At 38.6% G+C, this 21,015-nt stretch overlaps 1 protein-coding gene across 1 annotated transcript in view; it reads right to left on the reverse strand.

Moving 5' to 3' along the window:
* HYDIN (HYDIN axonemal central pair apparatus protein) overlaps positions 1 to 21,015 on the reverse strand; it is a 339,593-nt gene that overhangs the window by 272,569 nt on the left and 46,009 nt on the right. Inside the window, exons 6-7 of the mRNA XM_081512491.1 lie at positions 15,938 to 16,137; positions 8,051 to 8,175 (exon numbers count right to left, since the gene is read on the reverse strand). Coding sequence (XP_081368617.1) covers positions 8,051 to 8,175; positions 15,938 to 16,137 — 325 coding nt within the window. The remainder of the gene's footprint in view (positions 1 to 8,050; positions 8,176 to 15,937; positions 16,138 to 21,015) is intronic.

The following is a 21,015-nucleotide window of genomic DNA, read 5'->3' on the forward strand; positions in this document are numbered from 1 at the left end:
GGGAGAATGGTTAAGGTTGCTATACCTCACCATCAATATTTTTTGTGCCCTTGGAGTTCCTGTTACCACTATAGTTTCTTATTGGTTTCAGGGGTTGAATTCTGCAGTCACTGTAGATGAGGTTAGCCACAGTCATTTATTATGTTCTAGTAAAGATGTATTTTGTGGAAGGTCTCATTACTTCTTGCAAGTTTTGCTACTATCAATCAAGCAAAAACAAATATGAGCAAAACTAATTTTGCCCCAAAAATGTGAAGCCGGCTATATCCACAATACATTTCATTCTGTGGTTTCAGTTACTTTCAGACAACGGAAGACAGTAAATAAAATATATGAGTGGAGCCATAGATTCTCTAGGGAACTAGCAAGTTGATGGAAAGAGTGTCTCTCATCTCCTGATCACGGCAAGGTCAAATTCACCTCTCAAGTGAACTGCTGAATCAAACATCTTCAGAAGTGCTCCTTCTCCGAAGGGTTCAAGAAACTAATTATGCAACTTGATTTGGGCTTACCCAGCACACCAGTGTCAATGGCAATGCCAACATCGGTATTCTTAATCTGCACAGAAGGCAGTGTGCAGATTATTATTAGTGGTAGTAGTAGTAATAATAGTATTATAGTACTATAGTATTATAGTAGTAGTATCATAATAATAGTATATACTATTATTATAGTATACTATAATACTATAGTATTACAGTATTGTTTTTGCTGTTCAGTCACTCAGTCATGTCCGACTCTTTGCGACCCCATGGACTGCAGCACACGAGGCTTCCCTGTCCATTAACCATCTCCTGGAGCTTGCTCAAACTCATGTCCATCAAGTTGGTGATGCCATCCAACCATCTCATCCTCTGTCATCCCCTTCTCCTCCCACCTTCAATCTTGCCCAGCATCAGGGTCTTTTCAAATGAGTCAGCTCTTTGCATCAGGTGGCCAAAGTATTAGAGCTTCAGCTTCAGCATCAGTCCTTCCAATGAATACTTAGGACTGATTTCCTTTAGGATGGACTGGTTTGATCTCCTTGCAGTCCAAGGGGCTCTCAAGAGTCTTCTCCAACACCACAGTTCAAAAGCATAAATTCTTCAATGCTCAATCTTCTTTATGGTCCAACTTTCACATCCACACATAACTATTGGAAAATCCATAGTTTTGACTACATGAACCTTTGTTGGCAAAGTAATGTCTCTGCTTTTTAATATGCTGTCTAGGTTGGTCATAGCTTTTCTTCCAAGGAGCAAGCATCTTTTAATTTCATGGCTGCAGTCACCATCAGCAGTGATTTTGGAATGCAAGTAAATAACGTCTGTCACTGTTTCCATTGCGACCCCATCTATTTGCCATGAAGTGCTGGGACCAGATGCCATGATCTTAGTTTTTTGAATGTTGAGTTTTAAGCCAGGTTTTTCACTCTCCTCTTTCACCTTCATCAGAAGGCTCTTTAGTTTCTCTTCACTTTCTGCCATAAGCATGATGTCATCTGCATATCTGAGGTTATTGATGTTTCTCCTGGCCATCTTGATTCAGCTTGTGCTTCATCCAGCCCGGCATTTTGCATGTACTTTGTACATAAGTTAAACAAGCAGGGTGACAATATACAGCCTTGATGCACTCCTTTCCTGATTTGGAACCAGTCTGTTGTTCCATGTCCAGTTTTGTTGCTTCTTGACCTGCATACAGGTTTCTCAGGAGGCAGGTAAGGTGGTCTGGTATTTCCACCTCTTGAAGAATTTTCCAGTTTGCTGTGAGCTACACAGTCAAAGGCTTTAGCATAGTCAATGAAGCAGAAATAGATGCTTTCCTGGAATTCTCTTGCTTTTTCTAAGATTCAAAGGATGTTGGCAATTTGATCTGCAATTTAATACTATAGTATTATAGAAAATATTGTAGAAAACTTGCTGGCCTCAGAGGGAACCAAAGAGCTGGTTCAAGTTCAAGCTTTACTTAGATGTACCGTCACTTAATGCCTCTGGGCCTCAGTTTGTTGTTTACTTACTGTTTACTTACTGTTAGTTAAGTCGTGTCTGACTCTTTTGTGACTCCATAGACTGTAGGTCGCCAGACTCCTTTGTCCATGGGATTTCCCAGGCAAGAATATGGAGTGGGTTGCCATTTCCTTCTCCAGGGGCTCTTGCCAACCCAGGGATCCAACCCACGCCTCCTACATTGGCCAGCAGATTCTTTAGCACTGGGCACCAGAGAAGCCTGGGCCTCAGTTTACTCACCTTTAACAAGAAGGGAGTTACAGCGATGTTCTCTGTAAGCACTAACATCTCATGATTTGAGACTTTTCACTTGCTATGTAATCTTCAAAAACATTCCACTTACCTAAACAATCTCTAACCATCAGTGTATCCTAATTTCTGCCATTCCCTATCCTAAACTGTGGAATAAGAGGCAAAGAAAACAAAATTGTGACAAAAATATAGACAAAAAAATATTCCTAGGTCAAGGAATATTTGCATTGATTCTAAAGGCATGTTAAAAACATTTCCTTTTTTCTTAAACAGTAACGATGTTTTGCTAGATTTTGTAATTATAATGGCACATGTTTATAATTCCTTATAATAATTGCACAACTGACACAAAGCTCATACAGGTAAATCTGCATGGGTATAGTCAGTTAGCAGGGTTTTTCATTTTTTTATCTTTTTGGCCTAACCTGGCAGCATGCAGGAAATCTTACTTCCCTGACTAGAGATCAAATCCAGGCCCCTTGCTGTGGAAGCTCAGTGTCCTAAACACTGGCCCACCAGTGAATTCTGCATGGTTATATTCAGATGTATATTATTTAGCAGTTTTAACTGCAAGACAGCATATCACACTCAATTCCTGTATCATAATTTGGTACTCATTTATTAGCTTTTAGGAGGAAAAAAAATAATTTCTTCATGGTTTATTAGAGTAAAATATATAACTGACCATAAAGCTGCTCTGTGAAGTATTAATATTATGATTGCTTATATATTTAATAATATATCATCACACCTTTGGGGAAAAGACCCTATCTGCCAACTTCTGATCCCTGAATTAAACTATCTCTACTTTAGTGAAAGACATAACACTTTCAAAAATGCTGAATAAGTGTATTAGCTCTGTTTCCTATTTATGCCAGTAATGTCAGCTCTAAGTTACAGCAACATTACCAGGCATTAAAGAAAAAACACTGCTATGCTCCTACTTCTAACGCTCATTCAAGTAACCAAAATTTTAGAACCTATGTCTTTTTTAAGCCTATTCTGAATACTGATATTTCTTTGAACCCTTAGATTATATAAAGTGTCTCAATACCCAGTTGAAAAGTGTGAAAGTTAAGCAATTATTTCTTTGTCTCCTGTGCATGTGTGCATGCATGCTCAATTGTGTCTGACTCTTTGCAACCCCATGGACTATATAGCCCCCCAGGCTCTTCTGTCCATGGAATTTTCCAGGCAAGAATACTGGAATGGGTTGCCATTTCCTACTCCAGCTATTTGTCTCCTAATAGTCAATATTTTCACTTCTCAGTTTTAATCAAATGATAAAACTAATTTACTAGTTGTTCTGGTTTTGTTTTAGTTTGGTTTTTGTTCTGTTTCACTGTTATTAATGTAGCCTTGAGAAACTGTATTCCTAATCTCTTCTGGAGGTTTGTAGTTTGTAAAAACCATCAAGCTACTTCAGCTCTTTCTTAGTTTTTGACTATAATAAAAATATAACTAAATCATTCCTGAGGTACAATCAATTGCTTGAACAAACTTGATCTCACTATGAAAGGGTATACACAGAAGGAAAGGAAGGGAGAGGTATGATTCAGGAAAATAATAATGAGTAAAATATTAGATATTGGTGAAATTTACACTTGACCACCATAATTGCTAGAGCACTGGTTCAAGCTCTGGATGTCAAGAAAACAACATGTCCTAGCTGTATTTAATCAAAAATTAAATCCAGTGGAGGACCAGCAATGGAAGGGCATAAACACAACTGTTGGAAAAGTGACTGAGTACTTCCTGCTGAGGAGTATCACTGCTTCTCCTTCTGGAACATTGTTTGAAGTATGAAGAAAAAATGATGCTAAATTTCCCTCTTTAAATCAATTCATACTTCAAACAGCTGCAGAAAGTTCAATCAGATGCTTATTTAGTGAGATGACAAGCCAATGTGATCAAGGCTGCTTGGAAAAGCTCTATGATTAATTGTGTTTAGGTAGTCATTACTGTTTTTCACTAATGAAAGGTTATAAGTCCTGGTCATTGATAACCCACAATAAAGATGAAAGCATATTCTTATCAGCAGTTCTTTTCATGTAAGGAAAATGCTACAAGACAGTTTATCTCTGCCTGCAATCTTTAGAAAATGATTTTGTTCATAAATCAAAGCTGACACCAGAACCTCAGTGTATGGAAATCAACTTTTCTATGCATGACTAAATTTTAATATACAAATATTCACTTTATTTAGCAAGGGACTATAGATGTAAGTCTGTGTGTCAATCCAAATACTTACATAAAAGTAAAATCCAGATTGAGGGCTGCTAGGAGAATGTACAAATAGCTGCATTTTAAAGTCAACAGATTAAGGGAGTAAAAATGTGTATGCAGTAATATAAGAGATTAGGGAGATGATCCACTAGGGAGGAAAAAGCACGGCGTGAGAGTTCAGAGTCTGAGTTTGGGTTCTAACTGTGCTTCTGACTACTTATATGAGCTACAGGCAAGCCACTTAATTTCTTAGGATGTCCGTTTTCCATGTGCAAACAAAGCTAGGGACTAGATCAGATTCTCACTGAAATCTTCTGTCAAGTTTTGATTCTACTGATGTATGGGCAATCTAACTACTGTATAAATACAGCTACATAATGTGAAAACAGACATATTAGAGTCAGTTTTAAGCAGCATATTAAACTAGAGATTGAAATAACTAAAATACTCAATAAAACATTTTTTAAACTACTTTAAAACTGATCACTAACCTGATAGGAAAATAAGGACATTAAAGCAAAATGAAGAATATCAGGAAATAATCTAGTGCCAAGGCTGTCTTTTGCCCTACCAGCCTTTGTTATCCTTTGAACTTCTGTTTTAACTATTACATTGGATGCCTAGGACAAGACATAAAGTCCAGGACCTGCCCAAAGTGACGACGCTAAATCCAAAAATTGTAAAACACAAAGAGGCATAAGATATGATGGGATCCATAACATACTACCACAAAACATGGCACCTTGACATTAAGTATATCAAAGTGAAGGAATATAAGAAATGGCAGGTGCAAGAGGGACTTTGTTAACCTCCCCAGAAGCAGGTAATAAGATCCCCTATGTGAGAGGTGCCTTTCAATACCAGGTAGAAAAAAGTATGTTTACCTTCAAATACAGAAGGATACCAAGAGGAATCTGAATCAACAGGCCTTACTGTTTCCCTCAATTTACTTTGCTTAGCTCAAACACTGTTTGGTCCTATCACATTTTTCCACAATTTTCCGCCCGTCATCGAACCTAGCATAAAAAAATTCCGATTCTACTACTTCTTCAGATCATTTCTTATGAAGGCTCAAGTAAGTTGCAAGTGAAAGTTGCTCAGTCGTATCTGACTCTTTGCAACCCCATGGACTATACATATACAGTCCATGGAACTCTCTAGGCCAGAATACTGGAGTGGTGGCCTTTCCCTTCTCCAGAGGATCTTCCCAAACCAAGGATCAAACCCAGGTCTCCCTCAATGCAGATGAATTCTTTACCAGCTGCTCACATATCACATAAAACTTGTATTAAATACATTTTTATGTTCTTCTCTAGTTAATCTGTCCTTTGTTAAAGGGGGCCACATCTTAAAAAAATAAAAACAGACAGGAAAAAAGACATTTTTCCTCCTCTACCAGATACCATGATAGAAAACCATAAGAAACAGCAAACAAAATAAACAAATAAATAAATAGATGAGCAGACTTAGTATGTCTGAATTACCAAATATACAATATAACTATATTTACTATATTAAAGAAATAAAAGGGAAATATGAAAAATAAGAGTAGAGAGCAATCAGATTTGACAGAACCAAATAAACTTTCAGAAATTAAAATAATTTTAAATAATCGAAAAATTAAAACTCAGCAGACGAGTATTCACTGAAGAAGAAATTACTGAATAGAACAATGCACAGGAAGCATTAAGAGAAGTCTACAAAAAAAAATGGGAAACATAAAATACAGGTTAAAAGGAATAAATAATAGACAAATAGTAGAATAAATAATAGAATAATATAGTAAGTAGTTGGAATTCCAGAATAATAGAAAGGAGATCAGCTAATAACCCACAGGGTAAAAATAAAGAAGCATGGTCTGCACCTGACACATATGCAAAAATGAAATAAAAGATAAATCATTAACTTAAACAAACCAGCTAAAACTACTACCCTTATAAAAGTGGACACAAGAGAACATATTCATGATCCTGGAAAAGGCAGCAATTTCTTGGCAAGAAGCAAAAGCATTAATCTTAAAAGAAAAAAAAATTATAATAGAGATTTCATCAAAATTAAAAACGTCAGCTTGTCAAGAAATATCATTAGGGAAATGAAAAGCCAATCTACAGAATGGAACAGAAGATTAGCAATACATACACTTGACAGATGACTAGTATTCAGAATAACAAGTTGTAAAGTACTCTTACAAATTAGTGATACAAGGAAAAACAATAAAAAATGAGCAAAAGACTTGAAACTTAATTTTAAAAGCTAAATTAAAAGCCAGCAAGCACATGAAAAGGTGCCCAACATCATTAATCATAGAGAAATAGAAACTAAAACCACTAGAAGACATCACTTGATATATCCAGTGTGCCTAAAATGAACAATGCAACACTGTGGGCAGGCAAGGGTGTGAAGCAAATGGAGCTCCCACGCTTTGTCAGTGGGAGACTAAAACGGCACTACTTTGAAAAACTGACATCCATGGTGGTTTATGTACTCTGCTTTTAATCTTCCACCTTTGGGTTACCAGGGCTGAAACTTCCCCCTTCTGCTTAAGCTAAGTCCAGGCTAGATCTGTCTTGTTAGCAGCCAGTGAATTGTGGACACACTAAAAGATAAATAGAGACTGTGCCACTGATTATGAGTTGCTGTTATGCTGGGCTTTGTGGAGCCAGGACCACTTACCACAGGTCCTTAAGCAAGGGTCCTGCTCAGACACACATCCACAAAGCCAGCAATTCTGAACTGTGACCTAGATGTTATTTGCTGATTTTTCCCTGACTGTGCACTGTTTTCTCCCTACAATGCCCTTCTGATGCATCTGGGTCAATCAACATAAATGGGTAAAGAAGAAATGAGAAAAAGTGAGAAAATAAATAATAAATAGTAGGACAGAGGAGCCTGGTGGACAACAGTCCATGGGGTCACTAAAGAGTCAGATGCAACTTAGCAACTGAACAACAACAAGATAACATATATTGATTAGCAAACCAACTTTGGAGACTATCATAATGTACATGCAATCTACATGACCACAGACCAAATAGCAGCAAAAACAGTAAGTGAATATTCATTATTATGCAGGGGAGGGCCTTTAAGAAAATGCTAGCAGCAACAAAGCCCCAGATTTAAGTAAGAATGTTAAGTAAGACATTTGCATATTCTAAGGATTAAATAACCAGATCTTACACAGACTAGAGGGCACACAGAAGAACATTTTGAACTGGAGTTTATATTTTTTAAATGTTAAACAAAGGCAGCAGTAAACTGAAAGCCCAAGGAATATTAAGTTATCTTCAAGTTTGCATTTATATATAAGTAACCTCAGTCTACCAGTGTAACTTCTGGGTAACTGGTTCCTTCCCTTCCTTCTGAGCCCTGTATTTCTCAGGCTTTCAAGCACTGGAGAAACTGGTAGGTGGGATTTATATGTGGCTCAACATTATTTCTGCTGGAGGCATTTACTCTTTAGTTCTTTACCTTGTGGGTCTGAGCTTTAATCTAATGCATTCAAAACAACCGTTTCCTATTTTGCTTAATCGTGTTTTCCACCCAACCTTTCATAACATGGAGAACTTTTACCAAAGAATAATGCATACCTGTGTCATAATGCACAATAAGTCTTTCACTGTGATTGCCCACAGTCTGTGGTTCAAAATCCACTTCCAGTTGCATGGACTCTCCTACATTAAGAGTTCCAACAGATGGCTCTACAGAGAAGGGCCTGCAACACACACGGAGACACACACCATCAGAACACACTACTGCCTAGTGTGAGGGGAACGGAGAGGAGACAAGAGTTCCAGGCTGCAGACAGAGCACACCCTACACCACAGTTCAGTGATTCAGAATTATACTTTCTCCTTAATGTGAAAAAACTTTATACTAATATTAAAATAGCAGATATAGAACAATAAATGTAAGAAAAACTTAAATGGTGCATAATACTCTGGTTTGTATCCTTGCCGTTTAGCCATTCTTTGAACATTCACTGAGTGATTCCAGGGAAGGATGGACTTATAACATGTATGCAAATACTGTAATTTGCAAAAGAACAGTACCTTCAAAGAGATAAAAGCCAAGTTTTGGGAAGAGTTCAGAGAAGAGAAGATTTTACAATGGAAAAACCGTATCAAAGTCTCAAAAGGAAAGTGATCACACAATTGCATGAGGATGAGATGAGTGCAGTTTAACAAAGGGTCTATTTATAATAAAAGGGTGAAGGGATATAGGGAAACTACAAGAGATGATGCGATCACCCAGGGTTATTAACAGTAGAACGCTTACCAAAGAGCCCAAATACCCAAAGAGCCAAGAAGGAGGAGTGGTTTTGAAACCCACCAGTGGCCTAAGAGAAGGCTCCAAGGGCTTTACAAGAGTTACAGTCATTCCAGGGGGCCTCACACGTAAGACTCTAAGGTGCAAATGTCTTGACCACATATCCTTTGTCTGATTGCCTGCTGGGGCTCCCACTGACTGACCCAAACCAAAAGCCAAAGGCAAAGGAGCCTACTGACCTCTTAAATAGGTCAGCCTCCTGGCTGAGAGTAAGCTGGAAAAGGGTGGAGAGCATTTGGACAGGGGACATCTGTCTCTTGAAAATAGAATTTAGGCAAGAAGACCTTAGGAGGAGGTAGGGTAGATCTGGAAACAGGAAATAATTGCATTTAATTGCCCTGGAAAGAAGCAGTAAGAGAGAAGGTGGATCTGATCATGATGTACCTTAAATAACTTACAGTGCTCTTCCTTTTAAACAGGAAACCCAGCCCATTTAATTCTTTCCATGGTCCATTTCACTTCTTTAAATTGCTAGTTTTTCAAAGTAATGTGCTGGACAATGTATCTGGCAGGTTAAGCTGTTTCTGATTATTTACTTCAATGCAAGCATTTTTGGAGTCTTCATTCCTTAAAAATCTTCCCTTAGATAATGAACTTAATTTCAGAAAACCTAACCTTTCTTCTGTGAGGGTACGGAGCTTACAGTCTGGGTAGCACTTGGTGGTACCTGAGATTATCACTGCAGGATCTCAAGCGCTTCCTATCATGGACAATTGTTAATTTTCTCTGGTGCTCTCTACTTGGATTGCCCTTTTCTTTCACTACTTTCCCCTTCCTTTGTCTGTCCTTTTCCTGTACCTTCAGCACCAGTCCTCTGATAAATTCCAGGCACTGCTGTAGGGGCACCATAAGGTAGTAGTTACTAGCCTAGAGTCAACTGAATAAGTTCAAAACCCAGATCAGTCATGAGTTTGGGTAAGTTACTCAACCTTCAGTCTCCTCATCTGCAAAATGAGGTAATGACAGCACCTACTTCACAGGATTGTAGTGAGAATTAAAGGAGCTGACATAGGTAAAGTGTTTAGAATAAGTTTGGCACGTAGGAAGAGCTAAAGAGATTTATTATTATTATTTTGGTTATTATTTTTGTTATTGCTACTGTTATCTCCCTCACTGGCAGCCCCTAGATGGAAAAGGAGACAGAAGATGATCTTCAGAATTCAGATGAGATCAGGTGTTTATCATTGTCCTTTCAATCCTTCACTCTGCTCCAGAGATATTGTGAAAAACACACAGAGGACATAACACCTTGTTCAAACACCTTCAGGGGCCCCCATAATTTATGTAATAAAGTTCAAAGTCCTAGACATTTAAAGTCCCAAGAAATCTGCTTCCAACCAGTTTTGGCTTTCTCATTAAACAGATACATTTGTCCAAATGTCCTATATACCTGTTACATTTCATATCAGGCTGGGGTGGACAGGATGGGAGGGCTTTAGTCTCTTCACCCATAACCCTCCCCAGCACTGCAGCTCCTCTTCCTTCCAGCCAGACAGTGCCCCCTACATACACATTCCAGAACTGCTTGAGTTGTAAAGGAGCATTCACTGTTTTCCCCATTATACTCCTTCCAAAGTCACCTATCACACCCCAGACTCACAGTTACCTCTTAAATTGAATCTTCCCAGATTCTCCTTCTTATTAATAAAGTCTCCTTCCTCTCAGGGGAAGCTGTAACTTTATTTTTACTTTTTACTTTGTACTATAATAAGTTTTCATGCCTGTCTCTCTCAATAGCTAGAGACAAAGAGAAAGCAAACAAAATTTCAAGAGCATGTACTCTATGCTGGATACTACAGTAGGCATTTCATATATGTCAATTCTTTTAATCCTCAAAAACCTTGAGAAAGTAGGTCCTGTTATTTGCATTTTAGACACGAGACATGTTTGCTCTAAAAGTACATGCAATCGGCCCAAAGTTACCCAACTAGTGAGTGGTAGAGAAGCCTGCCTTCAAGTTCAAGTTCTCCTTATCTCCCCAAACTATCCCTGAATGTGGAAACCACCTGGTTAGATTTATCTTTGTGTCTCTCACCACCCCATGCACAGCTATTTACTCACAAGAGCCTCTCAAAACATGCTGAATTACAATCAACTTTTAAAAGGAAATTAAAAATATATCTAATTTTTACTTAATCTTTATACCATTTCGGTGGAATACAGAAGAAGCAGATTTCTGGTATCTCAAGAATTTCTGCTTGATGGGAGATGAAGGTGAATCTTACTGTCTTTAAAGTTCTTTCCTTTCTTAAAGGCTCAGAAAGAATCAAGAACTGGCCCCAACTTCCTGGCTTTGAGAAAAACAGTGTAGTATTTTCTTCTATCTCAGCTTCCCTAGTTCCCAATATTTTTCTTCCTACACTGTGTTTTCATTTTCTTTTCAAACATTTCTCAGTAGCAAAATAACAGTTTTGGAATGAATTAGTATTACATTACAGAATCTAAGTTAATTTTCTGTGGACAAAAGGGACTCTTCTTAGGACCTCTAGAAATCCTAATTCTAAAGAGTGGTAACAGTTTCTTCCTTTTTGTGCTAATTGTTGGGCTTATATTACACTAAACTTCTTCAGTGGTTAGAAAGTCACCTGGGAGAGCCATTGCTACTTAGAGCTGCCTAAGCTTCCTCAATAAATCAGACATTAATTGGAGAGAGTGGGTTAAGTTCTGGTGCTTAAACATTGTCTATAATTTGATTCTGTACTTCATTTTACTAAAGGCAGACAGACTGAAAAGGCTAGAGAATACCAAGTATTAGAAAATGATCTTACAAAGAGGTAAAAGGTGCTGTTCCTCCAGGGTATAAGGCTGGCTCTGTCTACCAGAATGTCTGGTTTTGATATCACATCCTCATTAAAACTGCATACTTGATCAGGGAGCGAATTCAGGTTTGTGAAAAATCACGAGCCATGAGAAAGATTTTGAGTTTTTGTTCAATTCACTATGAGCTGCTCATAAGAACTAAAATGACCCCATCCAAATAATTCAATATTTTAGCAGAAGACTAAATATTGGTTGTATTATATTAAACACTGAATATAAAATTAGTATTTTTTTCCTTTAGAGAATCTTTCTTATTAATTGATTCCTAAATTGATATTTTAGATTTTGAAATTGCTTCTTCATTCTTTCTATTTCACCTTCCAAAATTAATCCTACTTTAATAGTCAAAGTCATTCTGGTACCTACAAGAGTTTTAGGTCAAATCTGTAATAACGTTGAAAACTTATTGTTTGTGTTCTCTGTATATTTTACAAGCACATTGAGGCTCCTTTTATAGTGTAAAACAACATTATGCCTCTTTTATAGTACTTGGAGCATGTTTTTTTATTTTAAATTATTGTAGAGGTTTATAGCTGTAGCTCTGCTGTTGTGATATACTGTTGGTTAGGCATCCTATAAACATTTATTGAGCACTTATTTATTCTAGACACTTTGCTAGATGCTGGGGACATACAAATGAAAAGAGATAAAATCTTTGCATTTGAGAAGCTCATATTCTAATGGGAGCAACAGACACATTAAGAGAGTTTTATTTTTTGTTATTTATATCAACCTGTTTATAAACTTAACCATTAATTAAACCATTATTTCAACGAAAAGAATATGATTTGCTTTTTTTAAACAATTTCCTGTGAGATATTTCTAACTGTATAATGACCATTAAAGAAGCAAGACTTTTTGACTTCCCACACTATTACTGCTCCACTATGTCTATTGACAATCGTGTTGTCAATGAAAGAGGGGTCCTCAGTCCTGCCTGGGCAACATAATCCCCAATGTATTTTTTAGAATAGATAGTCATCAGGGGATCTCCCCAGACATTCAGATTTAATACAATGTAACCACAAAATCAGCTGCATTCTTCAGAAACCAATTCTGGCTAACTTAGACAGAAAGGGGATTTATTGGAAGGATTTGGAAGTAGCTCGCAGAATCGACATCATGATTGGAATACACACATTTAGAGGAAAGAACATAAAAGTACCATTTGGTGCAGAATCTGCACAGGAAAACAAAAATGAACAGGAAATTCAACTGAAAGAGCTGATTATATAGAAGACGAAAGCTATAAAAAGCCCAACTTAAGGTGGTAAACTAGCTCAGGGATTGGTTAACAGCAGTAAGCCACTTCCATCACTGGGCTGGAGACAAAAGGAGAGGAGGAAGTGTTAGCAGATTCTGGGGACCGGGTGGAAGTTGGAACTATGGCAGGTCTCTCTGACAGGAGCTAGAACGGTAGAGGAGATGCACCTGCTTGCTGGGGACTCTACTGAAGTCAGAGAGGGAGAAAGAGAAATACTCTGACTTCTTTCCACTCTCCAACCTCCTCCTAGTTCCCACTTCCCTGGACAAACACAGCTGGCATCCAGCAGGTCCGCAGGCTAGTGGGGCTAACACAGCCCAACACTGACGCTGAGCAGTCTGGAAGGGTGAGGAATGGATCTTAAGGTAAACAAGGCCAGAACTGGTCCATGTTTGTTTTAATCCAAGTTTTATTATTAACTTACTTGGAGAACTTGAATAAGTCATTTTCCTTCTTAGACCTTACTTCTTTCATCTGTAAAATAAAAAATGTGGGTCTAGAGTTTCTAATGTCACTATGATTCCTGGCTAGTCCTTCAGTTAGCTCACTATTTTACCTTAGAAGTGTTTCTACATTATGATTCACTTTCAGTTGTATGGATACAAAAGTTTTAGATCTTTTCCTGCAACTTCATACTGTTAAATCTGTGATTTTGTTTTACTTTATATGAATGTATTGCCATTTATGTGTAGTTTTGAAGATTCAGCCAAACAATTCAGGAAGATATGCTGCCTGTGTTTGTTTTTCCACCTTACGTGGATGCTCTCTTTCACTGGAACAATACCAATGCAACAGGAAGTTTTTAACATGTATTCTGGATGGCAGTTACGAAGGTTCTTTTTTCTTAATGAAAAGAGATTGTTTCTTTCTAAGTGACAGTGAGCCAGTTGAACAACTTGCTCCCTTCCCTTCAATCAAAATCTGAGTCTCACCACAAAATGACAAACAAAAGCTTTGTAAGTACTTTGACAATCTGAGGAGACACTGATTTACAAGAGCTTTTCCTTTGCCTCTGCTGACTGATTTATCTAAAGTGGGTCAGAGTCCTGCTTCCACCCAGGAGGTAGAGAGCTTGCAAGAGTGTTTCTCCTACCTCAACAATGAAAAAAACCAGATAAACCACAAAATCACAATTTTTCTCAAACCCAGGAGAGAGCTGACAGTGCAGGGCAAACAAAAATGGGCAATGCCCTGCTCCTAATTAAGATGAGACATGTGCCGAGGAGTTCACGTGTGGCAGACAGAGCATTGCTACAAGCAGAAGAAATGATGAGAGAGGATGGAGCAAAATCAAAAGACATATTTGAAGAGATAATGGCTGGTATTTTCCAAAAATAATGAAAGATCCAAGAAGCTCAGAAAACGTCATGCAGGATTAAAATCAAAACAAAATAAAAGCAAAATAAAATTCTTAAAAAATAACTAAAAACAAAATCCACACCTAGATTCATCACACTTAAACTGCTAAAAACCAAATATGTTCAGAAATCTTGAAGGTAGTCCAAGAAAAAGATATAACTACCTATAGACAAACAAAGCTAGAAATCTCTAAGATCTCATTAAAAAAAAAACGTAAGCCAAAAGACAATAAAGTGGCATGTTTCAAGTACTAAAAAATGTATATATAATTCTATATTCATCAACTGTATACAGAATTCACAATTCTAAAGAGAAAAAAACTTTCAAAAATGAAGACAGTATGCTTTTTCTTCAGGTAGACAAAAACTGACAGAATATCCAATAGATTTGTGCTATGAGAAATATTAAAGTAGATTTCAGCCAGGAACAAATGACACCAGACAGAAACTTGAATTTACATGAACTGGTTTACAGATAGTGATGCTCCTGGGACACATGTAAGAATAAGCACGAATTCCCTCCTGTGGGATGTGCCTCAACCTATATTATGGCATCCCTGCTACTTATAACATAGCAGACCAAGTAACCTGAAAACTCTCCCACCAGAAAATACCTAGGAAGTCTGGATAAAAAAAATAACTTACGTAAATGTGTAGCTAAGCATGTAAAAAAAAAAGAAAAGGCAAATCCACAGGACTCAAATCCTCAGGAAAAGAAGAACCAGAGCAGTAGGCTACTGAGCCCTTGAAGCCTGGATTTTAACAGCCCTGCTAAGGCAGGGGACAAGGTCTTGGGATGGTGAAGTCAGGGGGACTGGTAACAAAATCCCCATATAAACCTGAGAAACGTCAAAGGCTACCAGAACATTATCACAAGGAAAAATGGCTATCTTGGTTTTGAGGGAGGGAAATAGGGACTCTAGGGAATTCATACCGGACATGTGTCTTCCACAGGTTTGGAGTTCGGATATGCATGCTCAGTCTAGGAAACTCTAAGCCAAGAAATTCCCAGAAGGGCAGTCTATGTGGTCTAATCTTTGGTAACCAGGCAGAAGTAAATGCTAATCCTTTTTGAAGAGATGTATCCTTAAATTAGCAAAGGATTTCATAGATAAAGCCCTTATGAAAATGAATTCATGATCCAGCCCAGGATCTGCACTACTATTCAAAAAGCCACAGAAAAGAACTTGACCTTCTGCCTCCTGTCTTCCCAAGCTGGCCATTCTTATTATGGCCCTGTAATTCAGCCATCATTTTCATGCCCCATAACAACTGTTCCTTCCTGTCTTATAAGAGAGGTCCTTGAGGGCCATATTTGTACTGTCTCACTGTCTACTACACTGTTCAGTTCAGTTCAGTCGCTCAGTCATATCCGACTCTTTGCGACAGCTACCAAATTAATAATCAGATTAACATTGAACACCTTCGCTTACTAGCTGTGTGCTCTTGAGCAAGTTATACAATCTCTCTATTGCTCAGTCTCTTATCCAGCATTTCAGAAAACCACCCATACCCAAACAGGTAACCTTGAATTTTGGTTTTCTCATGGGATGAAGAGGAAGTCTGCCCCATATCAAGGAGGTCTCTAATCCTTGCAACTGAAGATTTTACTAAGCAGTTGCATCTTGACTGCTATTCTGGGAAATTACACGTGTGGACTAGATTTAGCTAGAATCGATCAAAACAAGAGCTGAAGGAATGCATACCTATGAGTTTTGATGTGAAACACAGAATCTTTGTTGCCAATGTTTCGCACCAGCAGGATCTTCTGAGTGCTGTATTTGACAGGGCAAGTGGAAAAATTCAGCTTGTCAGGAAAATCTATGATGGCTCGTGCACCTCTAGCTTTGATGGGCACAATAAACTTTTCTCTTTCAGTAACACAGGTCAACATATGGGCATAATCCTACAAGAGAATGAGACAATCATTACTTGTGAAAACACCAACATGATCAAGATAACTACAAGAAATATGGCTGTATGCCAAGCATCTTAGAAAACAGTGTAGTGTGTGTGTATATATACATTCTATGAAACCTTCTCAAGAAAGATGTACTTTCAATGAGATTAATTAAAATTCAATGAGATTAATTAAAACCTACAAGCCAATAGAGAGGCTTATACTTCTTATGTCTCTTAGACATTAGGGAGGTGGGATGCAGGATAGTTGAGGTGCATTCTTCTTTAGACCAAAGGAGGTCACACCAGTAACTTCATGTCCTCCCTCTAAATCCTACATACTTATCCTTCAAGCCATCTATTAGACTGATAGCTCCAATTAATGGTTTCAAACCACACTCTTGCAATATGACTGTACAGCTTCTCCACCATGAGTGGAGTCTATTTCTTCAACTGTGTTCTGACCAATGGAATTTGGTAGAAGTTATGCTATGCCAGGTCCATGCTAAGCCCTCAAGAAGTTTTGGGCATTTCTGGTCTAGCTCTTGAAATCATGCCATGTAAGTAAGTCTGGTCTAGCCTACTGCAGGACAGCAGCCCAGTTATACCAGCCAGGGCCATGCTAGACCAGACTGAGGCACCAGATATGTGAGAGAGCCCAGCCAAGTTAAGCAGTTGCTTACTCAACTCATGAGTGGGTCCCATCAAGTTTAGCTAAACCATGGTCTTATGAGCCTTAATACTTGAATTTGGGAGTGGTCTGTCATTATACAACAATAGCTAAAGAACACAGAGCCATTTCAAACCTCACCTCATGTGCAAAGCCATTATTGACCATTCCAAATAAAAATGCTGAGGTCCTGGGCATCTATCTTCCCCTGTCTTGAGTCTAAATGCATAAATGCAACAGAAGTACTGAATCAAGTCACCCTTTACCTCCTCTCATAAAATTGGAATTCGTATCCTCAATGCACCAAAGTAAAGTTAAAAGTAAACCCTCACCAACAAGCAAACCTAAACGTGAAAGCAAGGTGTTAACAGTCCCCTCAAGAATAGGCCAGAAGCTCAGAAGTCACTGTGAAAGGAGTTTGCTATCTAAACCAGGATCATTTTCCTTCAAGTTTCCCCATCATTTTAGCATGTGTTTCTGGCTGCAAGGCAATCTCGATTAAGTATTATGGCCTCTTGGAACTCAAGTTTCCTTTTGGTAATCACGTAACAAATAGTTTTCAGTGGTGAGGGTTTTAAAACCTCTTTGGACTTGAAGTACTGAGCAGAAAATGGAATGTCTGACAAACTGACAATTAGACCTTGAGGCCATGCACTCAATTTCACGAAACCCACAGGACAAGTAGAAAGCAGTGGTACCCCAATTAGTGTGTTCATTCAGCCATGTTGATCAGTGTTCAGGTGCCAGGCACTAAGCTGGGTCTGGGTATACAACTGAGTGGTAAACACAGACATGGATCACCTCGAGCTTACACAGTGATGGCGGAGACAATGAATGAGTAAATAAAGCATATCTAATGTACAATGTAACATATACACAAACATAAAAAAAAATATAAAAACAGCTAGGAATGGTCTCAGGACACAGCCTTACATCTGCAGTCTCTCTGCCTCCCTTAACTCCAAACTCATACCCAGCAGCCCAATCAGCATCTCAATGGCTACAAACTTACCATGGCCCAGAGCAAAGTCCCTGACTAATGCCATTGCCTACAACTGTGCACAGAGAGGCCCTGCCAAGGGAAGGAATGGGGCAGGAAATCCAGTTCACTCTGCTAGTGCCTACTGAATCAGTCTACAGGAGCAACCTTTTTCTCATGCCCACAGAGCTCCACAATGCTGACTGAGGTCCTGCTCACGGCCTTCTTTCCACTTTAAACCTGTCCCTTTACTGCCTCCCCATCTCGGTACTGGCATCTACATCCTTCCAGTGGCCTGGATTTAATATCTTGGCATGAGACATCCTTGACTGTTCTATCTCTCAATTTCTTAGTAAACATATAGGACTGACCTTCAAAATATATCTAGACCACAATTAGGTCTCACTATCTCTACTCTGCCATCCTGACCTGACCCTACCCCCTCCAATCTTTTCAGGGCTAACTGGACCCTTTATTTCAAACCTTGCTCCCCAAAAGTCTATTTTCCACACAAGGGCCAGACATGTCAGCTCGGGAGGCTCCTCTGTTCAAAATCTCCCAAACAGAGAGCTGGGGTGCGCTGAGTGCTATTATCTGGCACCCCTGTCATTTCTCTAGCCACACCTCCCTCCCCCAGTGGCTCCTGTCCTCCAGCTACAGCCTTCCCTGCTGCTCCTTGAGTATTTCAGACATGCTCTCCCTTCAGAGCCTTCAAACTCAATGTTCCTTCCATCCAGAACACGCTTCTGTGTAGTTATTCACATCACTCACTCCCTCACTTTCTTCAGGACTTTGCAAAATGTCCATTGTCTCCCCTAGGCCTCCCCCGACTGCCCTACTATAAACTTAATTCTCCCTCTCCTGTCTCATCAACCTGAGCCTTTTGTTTGCTTTAGCTTTCCCAAAGTGACCTTACGTGCTTCCTATTTATTGAGTCTATTTTATGCCTACCCCACATCTCCCTGCCAACAGGGATTCTGCCCATCGTACTGACTTCACACATCCAGTGTCGAGAACAGGAGCCAGTATTTAGTAAACATTCAACAGGTATTTACTGAAGACAGACAAATGAGTAATATGATGCAGAGTGAAGACAAATGAGGTATAAGTGACTGGGGAAAGGCCTCTATGAGAAGGTGACATTTCAGCAGAAACCTAAGTGAAGGGAGAAATGACACCATGGGGGCGGGTGGTAATTTGAGCAAAGGATGATTGAGCGACTTTGGCCAGAGGGGAAAAAGGCAAGGAGAGGTTAGAGATACAGCAAGGAGGTGGTAGGAGGCCAGATGACATAGGAGCTTGTAACCCACTGGGAGGACCTGAGGACGGCAAAAAACATGAATGATGCTGAAAGCTGATCATGATGTACCTGACTTATGTTTTAGAAGAATGACTAGCTGCTATGCAGGCGAAAAACCGTAAGGAGGCTAAGATGAAAAAAGGGTGGCCAGTTAGGAAGCCACAGAAGCAGTCCAAGCAAGAGATGACACTGACCTGGCTTAGTACAACAAATGCTTAGCCTAGTGCTTGGTGAGTAGTAAGTATTCAATGAATGTTAGTTGTCATTACTGAAATGTTACATAAAACACAATGATTTGCATAAGGCATGTAGGAAAAACTCAATTTGTGTACTCTTGTTGTTAGGATAATAATGGTAATCCTGGTAATTAATGATGATAAAAATAGAACAGGATAATTTTGGAAAACAACAAGGACTTCAAAGAAAATACAATGGTGAAGTGACAATACAGGAAGGGGCTGCTTTAGGTTAGAACAGCCAAGAAGGCCTCCCTGAGGACGTGACCTCTGGATGGAGACCTGAATAGGAAAGCATCCATCAGGTAAGATCTAGAATTGCAGTGCTCCTAGTGAGGGGAGTTGCAAGCATAAAGGTCCTAAGGTAGGAGCAAGTAATGAAAATTAGTGGGCAGTATTTATGAAATTTATTTAAATTTCATGAATTGGACTCTTAGTTCTTCAATTGATTCTGGTTTCTGCACAGTAATAGCAGGCTCAAAAATTATGCCATTCAGATAGAAGGAAGTACAAGTCACTTGAAGCATACTTGATGCTAGAAAACTCCACAGAATTCAACAATGAAACAGTCTAGTCTGATTACATCAGAATCCTAAAGAGATAAGTACTGTTTTCACTTTTTCTTGAGAGATCAAACCCAGCAAGCAAAGGTTTTGTTGGGAATTAGAAACTGGAAAGCTGCTGGCATATGTGGAAACTTAATATTAACTGAGGCTTTGACAGAAAGAACAAAAGATGCTGCTGAATCCATGAAGAGAGGTGATCCGCAAGTAATTTTTTTTATATTTACATAATTCTCTGTCTTGTTATATAAGGAACTGAAGACAGCTGAAAATAGTGTAGGAGGCTAGTTGAAATATTCACAAGGATGTGTTCAAATCTTTTCAAATTTCCCAATGAGGAAGACTTGAAATTTTATCAGTTATATACTCTTTCATAATCAATTCACATAAAAGAATATGAAGAAATTCTTCACACAACTCCTTAAAAATGTATTCTAATCGCTAAATTTCTGTATTTAAGATGACTATATTAGATTATATAATATACAATTATATATTGCTCTATTGGCTTAAAATTAATTCATGTATTGTGACTTGGGAGGATTTGTCAGCCTGCAAGCTAAGCAACTGCTTTAGCTGATGTACTTCCTTCCACTGTACTTAAATTCAGCGCAACCAGGTCAGCATTCAGAGCCAAAATATTTATTCGAAACTCTTTCTCCTCTATTGTGAGAGACTTAGTCATGAATTACTTGACATCCTAAAATGCTAAATGGTTTCCAGATGAAATTTCCAATCCAGTTTCCAACATGCCTATCTTCCAAACTTAAAAAAAAAAAAAAAAAAAAAAAGCAGTGGAATACGAAAGTGGCAGATTTGACTCTGAGAAGTGGAAAGAATGAATCTTGATTTCATATTAGCTCCATAACAGAAAGAAAATGCGGCAATAATTCTGTCCTTTAATGTCTTAAGCAAAGAAAAATGATGTCTTAAACTGCAGCAAACAACTCCCCAGGCATTCAAGAGTGAGCACAGCCAGTGTGGTTAAGCCCTCACAATCCTCTTTCTGCCTTTTCCCCACTCCTAAACTTGAGGTGGAATGGCTAACACAGTAAAACCAGGTGTGATTAGGACTCAGCACATCTAATACTCACTGTCCTTGAAAAACATGATAAATTCCCTAACCAGTTAAAACTA

The sequence above is a fragment of the Giraffa tippelskirchi genome, chromosome 7 (assembly GCF_054371585.1).
Source record: "Giraffa tippelskirchi isolate mGirTip1 chromosome 7, T2T-mGirTip1v1.2.pri, whole genome shotgun sequence".
In the NCBI taxonomy this organism is placed as follows: domain Eukaryota; kingdom Metazoa; phylum Chordata; class Mammalia; order Artiodactyla; family Giraffidae; genus Giraffa; species Giraffa tippelskirchi.